This window comes from Equus quagga, chromosome 19 (genome assembly GCF_021613505.1).
Source record: "Equus quagga isolate Etosha38 chromosome 19, UCLA_HA_Equagga_1.0, whole genome shotgun sequence".
In the NCBI taxonomy this organism is placed as follows: domain Eukaryota; kingdom Metazoa; phylum Chordata; class Mammalia; order Perissodactyla; family Equidae; genus Equus; species Equus quagga.
The window spans coordinates 17,691,049-17,706,729 of record NC_060285.1 but is presented as its reverse complement, the minus strand read 5'-3'; the positions used below and the strand labels follow the sequence as shown (position 1 = coordinate 17,706,729).

General features: G+C 46.0%; 1 protein-coding gene across 1 annotated transcript in view; it reads right to left on the bottom strand.

Moving 5' to 3' along the window:
* APPL2 (adaptor protein, phosphotyrosine interacting with PH domain and leucine zipper 2) overlaps positions 1–15,681 on the bottom strand; it is a 53,999-nt gene that overhangs the window by 7,740 nt on the left and 30,578 nt on the right. Inside the window, exons 9-17 of the mRNA XM_046646199.1 lie at positions 14,290–14,372; positions 10,514–10,672; positions 8,861–9,049; positions 7,370–7,412; positions 7,231–7,287; positions 7,045–7,133; positions 2,128–2,286; positions 1,909–1,961; positions 124–298 (exon numbers count right to left, since the gene is read on the bottom strand). Coding sequence (XP_046502155.1) covers positions 124–298; positions 1,909–1,961; positions 2,128–2,286; positions 7,045–7,133; positions 7,231–7,287; positions 7,370–7,412; positions 8,861–9,049; positions 10,514–10,672; positions 14,290–14,372 — 1,007 coding nt within the window. The remainder of the gene's footprint in view (positions 1–123; positions 299–1,908; positions 1,962–2,127; positions 2,287–7,044; positions 7,134–7,230; positions 7,288–7,369; positions 7,413–8,860; positions 9,050–10,513; positions 10,673–14,289; positions 14,373–15,681) is intronic.

The following is a 15,681-nucleotide window of genomic DNA, read 5'->3' as shown; positions in this document are numbered from 1 at the left end:
AGAAGTAGGGCAGAAACAAGAGCAGCATTTTCATTTACTCCAATCAAATATTCTTGCATGAACATTCTTAAAAGGGGAATCACACGAAGCTGTAAGAAAGTGTGGAAATGAAAGTGAGCGCACCTCAGAGTTTGGCTGGTGACCATCAGGTGGGTTTCCGTCATACGGAAGATGTTGTGAATGGCCCGAGCAGCCAGCACTTGTCTCATCGCTTCATAAATCACTTCCGCAGTGCTGTCGGTGTTAACTGCCATCGAGCCCAGAAACCGGACTATAAACATCTGCTGCAAGAGAGAATCTGCAAAGGGCATTTTATGCTGAGGATCACAGTCACCTCCTGCCTGCTGCTGACCTGCACACCGGCAACAGGTGCTGGTCTGAGAACAGGCTGAAGACCTCAGGTTGGCTTTGCTCTCTATGGAGCGCTTTCTACCAAAATTTCTCAAAACTCCGCTTTCACAAACCCCAAAGTGCCAAAGCTCGGAATCTGTTTGGAACTACTTCGTTAGACTAGCAAAGCCCCTCTTTTTCTTCCTTTATAAAGTGAAACGGGGGCAGATGAACATCCTTCTGGCACTAAAACTCTAGGTAACTTCATGTAGCTGGCAGTATATGCATCTTATATTTTCTCTGAAAATAAGAGCTTTTCCACCAGACAAAAGAAAATTCATTACTTTGGCCCACTGATAAAGTCCTCTTCCAGAGGAAAATTTATTTGAAGAAAGTCAGACTTGATGTTGGATCTCGTTCAATTCATACATGTCATTTATTACTGAAGGGCAGTGATGGTATTCCATAAACTGATGGAGATCTCAAACTAAAATAAGTTGCTTATTTGATTCTAATCAATTTCCAGTATTGGTTTCTTGGTAATGGCAGATAACCTGCTAAAAATGAATAACAGCAACCATAATTGGAAGATCATGAAGGTTTAAAGCTTTTTTCCTATAAGAACAATAATTCACTTATCCACCATTTTAAACTAAGAGGCCTACTTTTTCCTCTCTTGCCCTCGTTAGTATCCTTGTCCCTAAGAATAAGGGTTAAAAAATTTCTGAGGAAAATATAACTGATCGAATGTTATAAATGGTTACTCCCATGTGAAGACAGATTTCCCAGTTTGAAAGTTTATGGTATAGACTGTTTACAAACAGTGTGGACAGTATGAAAAGTCAGCTAGATACAAGTGGAGAGTCAGATTTGAGACACAGCCTATTAACATATTTTTTTTTTGCCTAAAGCTATAAGGAGTGCCAATTCTTAAGTCCCACTTTTAAACTTAAATAAGTGCCATTTCTTTCTAATGATACTCTTAGGCTCTAGTCATGAAACTATTAAAATGAGGTCCTGGCAGCACGTCTAGCTGCTAAGTTGCCTCGGCTGGAAACTCAAGCTCTGCTCTGGGAGCAGGAGGCCTACTGGGTGTGTGCTTGTGCACCTTAAGAATAGAAACCAAACATTAAAAAGCTGAGTATGAACAAATTAAATACCATTTATTCAAGTCGTCCTCAAATTCAAGAATGAGTTGTGTTTTTGGTTTTGTAGAATGAGATAGCATATTTATGACTTACCCGAACTGTATTTTAATGTGATGATTTTATCCTCTTTGAATCTGTTTTGTAGTAGTTTGACACCAGATTTAGATGTGGCATCATTTCTACACAGGAGCTACAAAAGGGTATGGACGTGGCTAATGATACAACACTTGTAGAAATCTGTCAGTTTATCCAAGACTTGCCCTAACTGCACATGTCCTAATGGTTTTCACAGAGAACAACAAATATGTGGGTCATGATTTCAGTTCAAATTTCAAGTCACAAATCTCTAAAACATGACCTCACATCTTATTCGAAGGCCCTGGTCATTTTGTGTGGAGGAAAGAATAAGCACACCCAGCGAGCCGCTTACCTTCTGCTTCTGGAAACGTGTCATCCTCAGTTTCACCGAAAGGGTTGACCCGCCTAGGGCAAGAAGCAGAGTCAAACCATCCTGAAAGTTTCAGCTCAAAGGACACTTAAAACTTGAACTCTAAGTCAGGATGGCAGCAGTCTTTGGAGGCGGGTGGGGACAAAAAAGACGTCAAATTTCATTTCATTTCTCCCAGTGGTAAGCTCCCCTAGCCCATACCTGCCCCCTCTGTTCTGGTCCAGGAATTCTGTAGCAGGAAGCACAATATCAAATTGAATAGGTGTTCCAGGTGCAATTAGTTGTTCAGGTTCAGGTACATTAACTGTTGTTTTGGGAACAATCTTGTCATTTTCCATCTCTGAATTTTTCAGGTTTTGGCTGGAGTACAAAATAGGAGGGGAAAAAAAAAATCAAATCCCTCTTAACCTATGCCTTAAAATCAAATGACCACATGTTGAATGCTGATGTGACTTTTACAAACAGACAAGGGAGAAGATTTCAATCCTTCAACCCATTCTACAAATAAATCTTCGAAAAATGTCATTCACATCGTTGGTTATAAAATCCTTCAGATCTCCCCACTTCCTACAGTCACTCTGCGGCACAGCATTCTGCATCGTGTTCGACTACTTACTCCATTATCTACTGGTTTGCTGTTTGTATCTTGCATTTATGAGGGCAGGGGCTAGATCGTACTTATTACTTGGGACGTAGCAGGCATTGAAAACGTTAGCTGAACGAATGCGCCATCCTGGCCTAGCGTTGTCGCCACCTGCTCTGGTTTCTCCTGAGCCCCTCCCTCCCCACTCCCCCAGTGCGCCCTCCACTCGAGCGACACCAAACACATGGCACACCGTTCCTCGTGTCTCCATCTCAGTCCCGCTGCTTACCCAGTCTCCCGTGGTTCGAACGCCACCTCCAGTTCCTCTTCGCCCCTAAGCCTTTCAAGCCAGTCTGACCCTCTCCCTCCTCCGACTCCAGTGGTTCCTCTCAGTAAGTCACAGGGCCAGTCTGTACCCTATGTGTCTCCTGAACTCAGCACTGTGCCCACACACATTGCTACTGAGATGGTGGCACATGAAAGTAGAGCACCATCTGTATCGTGATTCATCACGTGCCACCGTGTTTCTCTCTTCGAGGGTCAGAATGACGTACTTTAACTTCGCACATTTTTATCATCTTTTCTCCCCAGCTAGAATGTAAACTCCTTTGAGGGGCAAAGAATGTCACAGTATTTTGATTTCTTGCATTGTGTGGACTATTAAAAGGCTCTCAGTATCCTTCTGTTCATCTGATATTTTGTGTATCAGTATTTTCATATCCTCAGGTAGGCCAATAACTAAATAGATTACATGAAACTACTTTATAGTGCCATTTGACAAATGAGCATACTAAATGGAAAGTGGACAGAAACATAGGCTGGGAGACAGTCACTGCAAGGAGAGACCATTCAGTCTAACCTCCATCATTAACAGAGAAGGAAACAGGTCTCTAGAGAAACAGTAATTCTGAAGGCACGCAGTTAACTGGTGTGTGAGTAGATTAAGAACTGAGGTCTCCTGACTGCCAGTATAGTACCTTCCCGTGATGCCACACTGCCTCAGTAATCCAAAATGGCAGACTCACATCTGTATTTGATCCAACTTTAAGGGAGGAGTATGATTTAGTAAGTGGTAAGCACTGGAGGAAGGGATGAGTAGAAGCTTAAAGGGGAGGAAGCAAGTCCAAATTTTGACTCCCCAGAGGGTCTAAGGGGAGATAACAAAGATAGGATGGGCCAGGTTGTAGAGGGCCATGGCACCATCAGGTGGGGTCTGAACTTGACTCTATGGTATAGGGAGCCACCGAAGATTCTTAACAGAGGCGTGACATGATGTAAAGCATCACCTGTGATCTCTATGTCACCAACTCTAATGGACACTTTGTGATCATCATCCTACTTGATCTCACAAAGCATCTAACATAAGTGACCTCTCCTTAAGACTCTTCTTGGTTTCTGCTGATGCCACCACTTTTCTTGATGTTTCTCAGTATCCTTTTCAGGCTCCTCCTCCTCTACTCCAAACGCTGGCGTTCTTTAGGATCCTGTCCTAGGCCCCACTCTTCTCCCTCTCCCTAGATGACCTCTTCCACTGCCACTGTCGTGGGAGTTCTCGATTCATATATGCAGCCCCGACACTTTCTTTGTACTCCAGACTTGTGTCAGTTGACTACTTAACATGCTGGAATGTTTTACAGGCCTCTCAAACTCATCATGTCCAAAAGTGAACTCTTGATACCCACTGCCAACTCTTCCATCTCTTTAAATACCACCACCATCTGCCCACATGCTCAACTCAGACTGTGGTCATCCTTTGATTTGTGTTTTTCTCCCACTCCACATCTCAGATATCACAAGTCCTACAGATTCTGCCTCCAAAATAAGTCCCAAATCCATCGACTCTGTCTCCTCTGCCGTGGTCCTAGTTTAAGACGCCATCCTCTTCGCCTGGATGCTGCCACAGGCTCCTCCCTGGATACGTACATGCGCAGCTCTGTGTTCTGTGTCCTCCACAGTAGCCAGAGCCGACCCTGGAAAATCAAGTGGATCATCTCTCTCTCTGACACACGCGCCTACGTGCCTCTCAGAACCCTTCCACAGCTCCCCAGGCTCCTGACCATGACTTCCTTCATGATCTGTCCCTGTCACCCTCCCTCCCCAACCTCATCCTGCTCCAGCTCTCCCTTTACCCACCATTGTCTAGTTATCCTGGTCTTTCAGCATCTCAAATACGCTCTTTTCTGCCTTAGAGCTCCCATAATTGCTACCAGGAATGCACTGCCTCTGGCTGTTTGCAAGAGTGGCTACTTCTCAACTTTTACTTCTCAATTTAAATATTATCTCCACAGACAGGCCCTACATAGGTCTCTCTTTACTCTCCACAACACCCCCCTTGTCTTGAACATAATAGCACTTTCCTCAATTTCAACTAAATATTTGTTTACATTTTGCCTGTCTTCCCCCACAAGTCTGTAAGTTTCATGACCTAGCCCATGCCTGGGCACCTAGCGGATATCGACAAACATGTGCTGAATAGCAGGATAAATGAATGAATATTAGATAGGTAATGCCTGAAGAATGAGGGAAGGCCACACATATTTGCTTAGAAGTGAATGGCAATTTGTTCCCAAGAACACAGTTTCTTTGCTGCTTTCCCCACTGTCATCAAAACATTTTTTTATTCTTAATGAGTTGACTCTAAGAAAGAGAGTACCCCTCCCCCCCAGAGATCTGGGACCATCTGGCAGCCACATCTGTCACTCTTCCAATATCTGGGTTGATTCAGTTGGCTGGCCAGAGTCATTCTTTTTTTCAGGGATTCTTCTGTGTCCCTTCTGTGGGATCCTTTCTGTCTAAGAATGCGACTTACTCATTCTAGAACAAGGAGAAAAATCCGTTACTGAATAATTAGATCTGAGCTGCAAATTATTTTTTAGAAAACCAATCACACCTCCTAATTACTAACACTAAACTATACATTGGCACCCTAGAAAGACAGCATATTAAAGCTGGAAGGGGCCTTAGAGGTTGTCTAGTTTCTCATCTTCTTATGTCACAAAGTTAGGAGACAGAGGCCCAGAAAGTTGACTGACTCAACTCAAGGACATCTAGCTGTGTTCAAGGCAGAGCTATTATCCGAACGTCTCTTAACTCTGAGTCTAGTTTTCTCCACAGGGCCCATCTACCATTCTTGTGGCTTTACAAAGAGGAGACAGACACATTTACCCAGGACAAAGCTCAGAGATTAGCGCCGCTGGCTGATCTTTATTCCCATTTCCATTCATATAGTGCTTTCCTTAGAGCCGTGCTTCAGAAGCACGCGCTGTGTGAACTGTGAAACCCTTACATCACAGCACTGAAGTTTTCTCAGACGTGTTGTGTCTTTCCCATTTTTATTACCCTTGCTCAGGTTCTCAGGTTCTATTTCACAGCTACTATTACAACAACCTCCTGTCGGGTCTCTTTGCCTTTCCCTCATCCCCGCACGCCCCATCCAGTCTATCCTATATAGTGCTGCAGAACCACCTTTCCGCTCTGGTTCTGATTATGCCACCCCTTGGCCTAAAGCCCTCAGTCCTCCTCCATGCCTGTAACTCCTAAGCAGAGCACCTAGTTCTTTCACAATCAGACTCAAACCTAGCTTCTGGCCTTAGCTTCTGCTGCTGCTTCTGTGAACCCACGGCAGGTGTGTGAACACTGGCTCCACACTGCACAGCACTGAGACCCTCAGAAGTCATTTAACCACCCTGAGCTCTCCAATGGCTTTCTTCTGGACTCAGTAGATAGTATCTGTAAAACAATTCACGGGGTTCTTTCTACACTGAAAAAGAGACACCAAATATAGTCATAATTTTAATTTACCCTTTGATGCCATGCTTTCATTAGCATGAAAAGTAATACAACCCTCTATTATTTAACCAAATGGAAACTCCCATTAAGACAAAAGGTAGGATTCCTGGAATAAATCCTAAAGCAGTATTCAAAACAAAAGAAAAGCCACATGGATGAAAATGTTTACAATAAATGATAACAGCAAACAAAGGAAGGGAGACAACCTAAATATTCACTAGCTAAAAATAATAAATGATGGAATAGTGTGTATAGTCATTAAAAGGAATAATCATAAAAAAACTAAAAATATAAAAAATATATATGTGAAAATGCAAAATAAGCACAGTATGTGTGCAGATAAGGCCTGGGCAGTAACACAGACATATAAAGGGTGATTTGGTTCCTTATTTTAAAAATTTTTGTTTTGATTCCCTAATTTTGTTGATGCTGACAGAAAATGTGAGGAAAACCCCTGACTAGCAAGCCCCTCGATGCAAGTCCTGTTTGCTCAGACTGCACAGCACGGCCCAGTGGGAAGGATGTGGATGCTGAAATGGACAGCTTTGAATCCTGGCTCTGCCCCTCATCTGTGGTATGAACATGGGCAAAATATTCACCCTTTCACAGCCGTAGTTACGGCGTCTGTAGAACAGAGCTGAACAGTACCCCTGGGTGGTTTGTGAGGATGAAATAACAGCTGGTGTCAAACTCCTAATACATAGTTGGGCTCCAGAAAAACTAGTTCTCCAGTGTCCTTTAGTTACCTGGGGCGCGAGCTTTCTTGCTTTTTTCCATAACTTGTAATGGGAGTCACTGCTTGGAGAGCTGTCTGATTCAACTTGATGGCGACTGCCTAGAAATCCACAGGCAACATGCTCAGTCCCAGGAGGCGCCTGCTTACCTTTCAGACTGAGCACGGGGCTGAGGCAGGGAAGGCAGCTGTGCATTACCTCTGGGTTGTCGGTCAGGTAGATCTGTCTGGAGATGTTGTTTATCGCACATATCCACTGCAGAGGACATTAAAAAACCTGCTGAATCCCCAAGTCACCCACTCTACTAGGAAAGAAGTGCAACAAACAAAACCTTTACCTCTTCATTTTCCTTCCTGCTTTCTGCCTGGAGGATTATTCCCCTGAAATAAAGTGCATCTAAGTAAGTGCTTCTCAATCTCAGCGACTAAGGATTACTCTACACAAACTGAACTTGGCTGGTGTCCCGAAGGGAAAGGGTCAGGAAGGTGGCATGATGGGAAGGAAAGAAATGGGGGTTCTGGCTCTGCCGCTCATTTACTGTATGATCGTGGACAAACACTTCCTTCCCCTGGGGCTCAGCTTTCTCAACTATCAAATGAGCAGGCTGGACTCAGATCTAGGAGCCCAAGTAGGTGATTCTACAGTGTGGACCATCTTGTTGGCCCTCTTAGATGATCCAAGGCAGCCAGGGCGCCGGCCCAGCCGCTCTCTCAACCACAGCCAAAGAAGGAATTAGCAGCCCTTACACTCCTCCCCGAGAACTCAAAACTCTGCCCATGGAGGGCAGGGAATGGGGTTGGAGACAAATACTACTGCCTGACCTTTGCAAAGGCTTAGCTCTGAAGGGGCTCCACAGCTGCTAGTTCCTTTGCTCCTCGTTTCTGCAGCAGGGGGAACATGGGTCTGACCCCTGTCTTATATCTGAGGAAACCGAGGCCCAGAGGAGTGACGTAACTGCCTGGGAGCATGACTAGAATCCAGGCATCTTCATTCCCACCTCTTCTCCCATCGCCTGGGAGGAAGGATGACGTCTAAAACTGCTCTGCCAATCTGCCAACACAATACCAACACTGCCGCCACCTCTCCTGAATGTGCTATTGTTCAAATCAAATCTCGACTCAGAACCCCAATGTAGAGAGCAAATGCAAGTAACAGCTCACTGTAGGACTCTCCCCCAGGCAGGTGAACCCTGGAGCACCTCATGGGGCTCTGAACTCCTTGGAGCACAGTTTGAAACCACTGCTCTAAGTGACGGGGGATCCCACTGGGATGGCATCTACTGTGAAAGACCCAAGGCTGCTACTTCAAAAGCATGAGCTCCTCTGGGCCCCTGAGGGTCACGGGATATGTGGGGACAGCATGCTAACCAATGACACTGCTAGCTGAATGCATGGTTCACATCTCCTGCCTCAGCTGGAACGACGGGCTCCTCAGGCAGCTTCCTTACCTACTCCCCCCTCACCCCTGCTCCACCATACTACAAACACAAATGCTTGTTTAGCAACAGGCAAGGAGGAGCCACAGCGTTCTCTCTGAGAATCTGTGTGGACAAACAGCTCCTTCTACTGCCATCTTACACACATAGGTCACCTCTTCTCCGAAGCCCCAGACAAATCCTCCCTGGGACTCCTGAAATAAGGCAGGTTGGATCCCATACAGGTCACGTGTGATTGCTTAAAGAGAACATAAAAACATCCTCCCGAAGGTCAACAGTACCGGATGGAGCCTCTCCCATGGAGGGCTGGCACGGAGGAATGAGCTACGAGGCCCTTGGCAGGGTGGAGGCACTACACTTGTTCTCCTCCCCAATAAAACCCGGGTGGCATACGATTTCCCATTAGGCGTGGTGATCTGGAAGCAGTAGCGTCGGTCTTCACAATCCACTGCCATCACTGAGCAGTTGTCCAGGTCCTGGATCAAACCTCCGGCCACGGCTCCCCTGGGCTGACACATGAGGTTCCCGCCTTGCGTGAAGAAGTAAAGTCTCTCCCAAGTGGTGGTGACCAGCCCTGTTTTACTGTAAGAAGTGTGTTTTTAAAAGGCCCATTAGTACTAGAAAGCGGCACCTCAACATCTTGCTGCCTCTTTATGGGTATTGGTGGCATTTTCGAAATAATTCCCTTATATTAAAGCAAAACTGCTTTGAAAACAATTCAAGTACAAAGAGTAGCAGAAGAGGTCCAATTTAGCTTAAATGATCTGGGAGATTCTGGGATCTGCTCACACGGGAGACACCAGTCCCACAGCCAACTCCCACGTGTGGGCAGGATGTGCCTACCTCCAGTGAACCAGACTCTGGCTTCTACCTGATATCTGGAAACAGAATTAGTCCATCATCATTACGAATGGAAAACATGGAAGATCATTTCTCTAAGACATGGAGCTGAACTGCTCTAAATCTTATCAGAGGCCCTAGGATCACCGTGGCCACAGCACAGAATCCTGGGGGCGTTTACGAGATTCAGTTTTGCTCAGCTGGATGTTATTCTTGTTTTGTGAGCTGCTTACAAGAGGAAAATCCAGTAACTGGCAAATAACACCAGAACCTGGTGGAGTTTTGTCTCTGTACAGAACGAAAGGAGACATTTGGCTTGTGATCTCAACAAGCTTACAGCTCTTTGAAGAGCTCTACCCTGGGAAGAAAGCAGCTGGCAATTCCTCTTACAGATCCTCTATTTGGGGGATACCAAATATATCTACTTCAGTCAGTATTTACTGAGTACCAACTATGTGCAAGGCACTAGATTTCCCACCTCACTAATTACAATAATTTCCAAAAATAGTAATAGCTACCATTTGAGTGCTTACTACCTGCTAGGAATTACCTCATTCAATCCTTGCAACAGCTTTATGAAGCAGGTGCAATTACCAGCTCTAGTTTATGGCCATGCAATCGAGGCCCAGCCAGGGGGTCTGACTGACACTGAAGCCGAGTCTTCACCAGCCCTGAAAGCAGCCTCCCTCTGCTCTTAGATGCAACTGAACCTGATCATCCCTTTAATTCAAAATGGACGTTTAAAGACCTGAATGTTAAATATGTGATTCAGTCTATATGAATCCAGATGACTCTGAAAGCTTCCCAGCCCTCAGACCCTGGCCTTGATGGCTCCCACCTGTCAGGGGCCTGGGGCAAGGGGAGGGGCAAGATGATAACTCTCAACGGTCCAGGAGGATGACAGTGAAGAGCAGTCTGCCTGCAAATGGCCACGGTGACCTGGGACGTGGGTGGCCTGCCCCTTGGAGTTCATGCACTGGGTTCTTACTCACGTGATTGTTTCAAGCCCATCTCTCAGTGCTTGGGGACCTGGGCCCAGAGGCTTCCTGTGTCCCAGGCAGAAGGGGTGCTGGGGTGCTGTGGTGGGCGTTCTTCCCGCAGCTCAGCCACCCCTACCCTTTAATGGGGCGCTTCGCTTAGCAGATGCTCTCTAGCCACTCCTGGGGAAAACAAATTTGAGAAAGAGGGCGGCAATGGCATTCTTACTTTCTAAGATTAAGGTAACCAGCCTTCTGGATGAGGTTCCTGTTGATCTGTGGTGTAGACACATCAAAGTCTGGAGTGTAAACAGATTCATCAACAGAAAGTAATTCTTGCTGGGACACACGCGTCTTTTCCGCTTCAGCTTCCTGTTCCACCTGAATGCTTAAGACAGAAGGTGACAGGTCAGTCACTCATCACTGGCCGACCCAGCACTGCTGAGCAGCAGATGGCAGCACCGTCTCCCACCGCTTCCTGCCTTAGGAACGGAGCTGCAGCCTGCACTGGAGCCACGACTCTCCACTTTATCTAACTTCCGCCCTGAAAGCTGGGATCATGGGGGCTCAAGTGTGCACTACCAGAAGTGTTTATGTGACTGTTCTTTTAAATAAGAAATACCACTAGACAACGCCTGAACCCAGTCAAACAATTTCTCTGCTGACAAAGTGGTAAACGTGCTCAGAAGTCTTGAAGCAAATTTTAAGAGAAAAACAATGAGGAGCCCATCCTCAGGGGCTGCATGTGCAGGTGGCCTGTGAGGAGGCTGGAAAGGAAGGAAGGAGGGAACAGCAGTCATTCCTGCCGCGACCCCGCCCCTTGGTGGAGACGGCCACCGGAGGGAGGAAAGTGACCAGGAGGTGGTACCAAGATGTAACACAAAGCCTAGGGCAATGCTTTTCCTTTGACGACAGCCACACAATGGCCCCAAGACTGCAGGGGCTGGCTAGCCAAGGGCTGCCCACGCACGTACGGGGGTAAGTGGGCCAAGATCTGGGCTTTTGTGTGTGCGCGCGCTGAGGTGTGGAAAACCCGGAAGCTTCAGCTTGAAATAAGCAGCTGCCCTTTCTCCCTACAAATTGAGGCCTCAATAGCCACCCCCTGCCAGTGGTGACAGTCTCGGTTATAAAGTCCTGAACACACGGCCCATCCATGTGAAAGAGCAAACTTTAGAGGCATTGCTCCACTTCTGCACTGTGTTAAAGGAGAGAAGGCTGAATGACAAATTTAAAATCAGAGGAAACCCTGGGGGCCAGCTAGTCCACAGTTTCACAGAGTGAGCTCCTCAGGATTTTCTCTCAAAAGGCTTCTTTAATTACATAAGTTTGAGCTTGTACATTCCATATTCTCCTCTTGGAGAGTCACAATGCACACTGCTGGTATCTTGTTTAATGCAGCTCCATGCAAGCAGTCAATCTAAGTTAATTTGGCTTTTCTGACATTGGAATGGAATGACTGGGCACTTCACCACTGGTGGCCTTTGGAGAGGCAAGCTGGAGCACAAACCTCACGAGCTTAACCTGCTTGTCACTGCCAAGACTGAGAGAATGGAAAGAGAGAAAAACGTTAAGCAGGACAGGAGGTGGAAGGAGGGAGCCCAAAGTATACCAAACCACTGAAGCTTTCGTGGGGGAGAAACCTCCGAGGACCTGATGAAAGGTAAGGACTGTCTCCCCTAGAAAAAGACTTAGATGCATCTCGCTCACAACTTCAGGGAGCTTTCAGTCACTGCCTCTCCCTCCCCTCCCCAACCGTACAGACTCAGCTTCAAAAACTCCGAGCTAGTCCAAGGCTCCCGAGAACTCAAGGAACAGGGTAGAAAAGTGACTGCTTTCAAATGGTTCTCTTTGAAGATTAAAAAAAAAAAAGCATGTTTCATGTAATTAAAAAAAGGAATATATATGTATATAAAAAAAGAATATATATATGTGTGTGTATATATATATCCCCCCATATACATATATGGGAGCAGCAGCAGGAGCCAAGAAAAAAGGCAGAAGTGTATCACTGTAGGGTTAGGAACTGGAAAAAGAGCCAGTTCCTGGCTCTGGGGGTGGTGGCAACGGCCTTGCCTGGGTTTAGGCTGCCTCTGAATCCGCTCACATCTTGCTACAGTAGAGCACGGGGCACGCCCCTCCTAGGGCAGGGAGTGCAGGGCTCTGGAGCCACCAGTGGACACTGTTCCTTGGCCTCTCTGCACTGGCTGGCTGCTGACGCGTGGCAGTGTGGCAGCAAAAGCACCTCGTGGATGGAGAAGAGCGGCAGTCCTTATCTATCACCAATATAAACCTGCAGTGACAGGACAATTAGAATTCTTACACTGAATGCTTTAGTGTTTGAACCAGGAGGTTAAGTGCCCCCAGGCTCCTCTGGGAGCCCCGCCTGCTGTCTGTTGTCCCCGTAATGAAATACGCCTTGTCAAGCAGCAGAGCGACCTCACACACCTGGACCCAGCCCTCGAGAGAAGGCTGTGCAGCCAGGACCTTAACGCCCGGAAGTGTTAGAATGGCTGGTGCCCCACTTTGGTTGGCCTAGTAACCACTCACAGAAATGCGACAAGGAAAGAGGAAATAGGCTCTAGGATCTGCAGAAAGAATACACCATAGCATCTCAAAAACAAGCATAAATGACCCACCTCCATTAATAAAAAAATCTAATACATAAAAAAAATTTGAAGCACAGATGGTTCTCCCAGAACCATGGAAAAGCATGGAATTCTGAGTTAAAGCAGGATAAGAAAGAGACAGTGAGAGATTAGGGACAGAGGGCTATGAGAGAAACTGAACAGGCTCCCTTCTTTCACTCTCTCCTAACATTCCCAGGGCTAAGGATCAAATCAAAAGCAGGAAACTGAACTCGGACCCCACAGACGGCTTTCTAGCGTAGTTCCAAATCCAGCCCGCATCCCTCACTGCGGCCGGTGGCCAGAAGGAAATGGCTCAGTGATGCTCAGGAGGGAGTGTATGCTTTCATAAAGTACAGCCCCCCCCCAACTTTGTATGAACGCTCAGCACTGGTTTTCCATGGGATTCATTCTTTATTTTCAGCATTTTAGGTAGACTTCTGCCTAAATAAATTCCATTGGTTTGCCTTCTTAAGGTATTGTGAAATGCACATTCTAAAGAAAATAAGCAACTTTCTCTTCATTTTTCCACACAAGATAATATACTCATATTTCCGTTTTGTATATTTACTTATATATACATGCACACATACAGAGAGACATATTTCTCTACTTCAAAAATCCTAACCAGCACTCAAGGAACTGCAGGTCTGTGGTTTAATGAAAAACGCCTGGCACTGGGGGGCCTGGGAACCTCTTCCGGGCTCACCACCATGGAGGCGGACGGCAGGCGGCACAGGGAGTCAGAGCAGCCAAAGCATCAATTACACGGTGGGCAGGACAATCTGAAGAGATGATCTTGTATTTTTTTTAAAAAAGCACTTGCCAGGCTGAACTGCAGTTTGTTAAATTAATTCAAAGAAGGCTTTATGCCTCATTTATCTATTCTAAATGTGATGGTGAGCATTTCCTGAAAAGTTGCAGCATTGCTGGCTGCCAACCCATTAGCTTTCAAAGATAAAGCTCTTCTGAAGCCTCTTCTAAATCCACAGCAAGTCTAAACCGGACTCATAGGCTTCTAACATGTGAAACCTGACTAGACAAAAGGAGACCCAAAGAACACGAACTTGGACATAATGGGAAAGTAGCCCTGTGGACATTTTCACCTTTGATTTATACATAATCTTTTCCCATAGTGGGGAGGACTCTGAGCTCCATACAAGTTGGGAACTGCAGAAATCATTATTTTTCAACCACAGTATTCACAAATACTGACACATTCATTGGCAGCTAAGAGGAGGGTGCTGCTTCTGAGAGTTTATGGAGTGAACAGGGGCTCTGGGGGACCCTGGGCAGTCAGAACCCTCCCCACCGCCCGGAGAGGCTGATTCAGCAGGAAGGGCAAAAGGCACACAAGATCCAAAGTGGAGGGCAGCATTACCTTTGAACCATGTCTGCAACGGAGGATAAAAAGCTGTCCATACTTTGGTTAAACATCTCTGCTCCCCTCTTAAAAAAGTTAATCTGAAAGATATAATTGTGATATTCTGAAAATCATCTAGGAAAGGAGATCGATGAATGCATTAAATGTGAGACTGACAGCATGGGGGCGGCCCACACTGGCTGGCTGGCCCCTCCTTGCTTGCAGCACTCACCACATCCCTACTGAGCCCCCTCCACACCCCAAGGCTGAGAGCTACTCCCAAAGCCCCAAGTGCATCTGTGGCAGGTGGATGGCGAGACCCAGCTATCGAGCTGAAAGGCCGTCAATAGCAGGAATAACGTAAGTTAACTGCTTGGTACATACCAGGTGCATCAATAATGACTAGTGATCACTATTTTTTTTTTTGAGGAAGATCAGCCCTGAGCTAACATCTGCCGCCAATCCTCCTCTTTTTGCTGAGGAAGACTGGCCCTGAGCTAACATCCGTGCCCACCTTCCTCTAGTTTATATGTGGGATGCCTGCCACAGCATGGCTTGCCAAGCGGTGCCATGTCTGCACCCGGGATCCGAACCAGCGAACCCTGGGCCACCAAAGTGGAACATGTGCACTTAACCGCTGCGCCACCGGGCCGGCCACTCACTATTTTTGACATTATCATCATCAGCTTTTTTTCTGTGTGAATTCTATATAGTAAGTTTCTTAAGAGCAAGGATTAGGCCTTATTCATGTTTGCATCTCCAGAGGCTAGATGGGTGTGTGACACATGACACGCACAGCATCAGTAAGACACTGACAAGCTCAAAATGGATCAAAGACCTAAAGGTGAGACCTGAAACCATAAGGCTTCTGGAAGAAAACGTAGGCAGTACACTCTTTGACATCAGTATTAAAAGGATCTTTTCGGACACCATGCCTTCTCAGAGAAGGGAAACAATAGAAAGAATAAACAAATGGGACTTCATCAGATTAAAGAGCTTCTTCAAGGCAAATGAAAACAGGATTGAAACAAAAAAACAACCCACTAACTGGGATAAAATATTTGCAAGTCATATATCTGACAAAGGCTTAATATCCATAATATATAAAGAACTCTCGCAACTCAACCACGAAACATCAAACAACCCAATCAAAAAATGGGCTGGAGACATGAACAGACATTTCTCCAAAGAAGATATACTGATGGCCAATAGGCACATGAAAAGATGCTCATCATCGCTGATCATCAGGGAAATGCAAATCAAAACTACACTAAGATATCACCTTACACCCGTTAGAATGACAAAAATATCTAAAACTAATAGTAACAAATGTTGGAGAGGTTGCGGAGAAAAAGGAACCCTCATACACTGCTGGTGGGAATGCAAACTGGTGCAGCCACTATGGAAAAC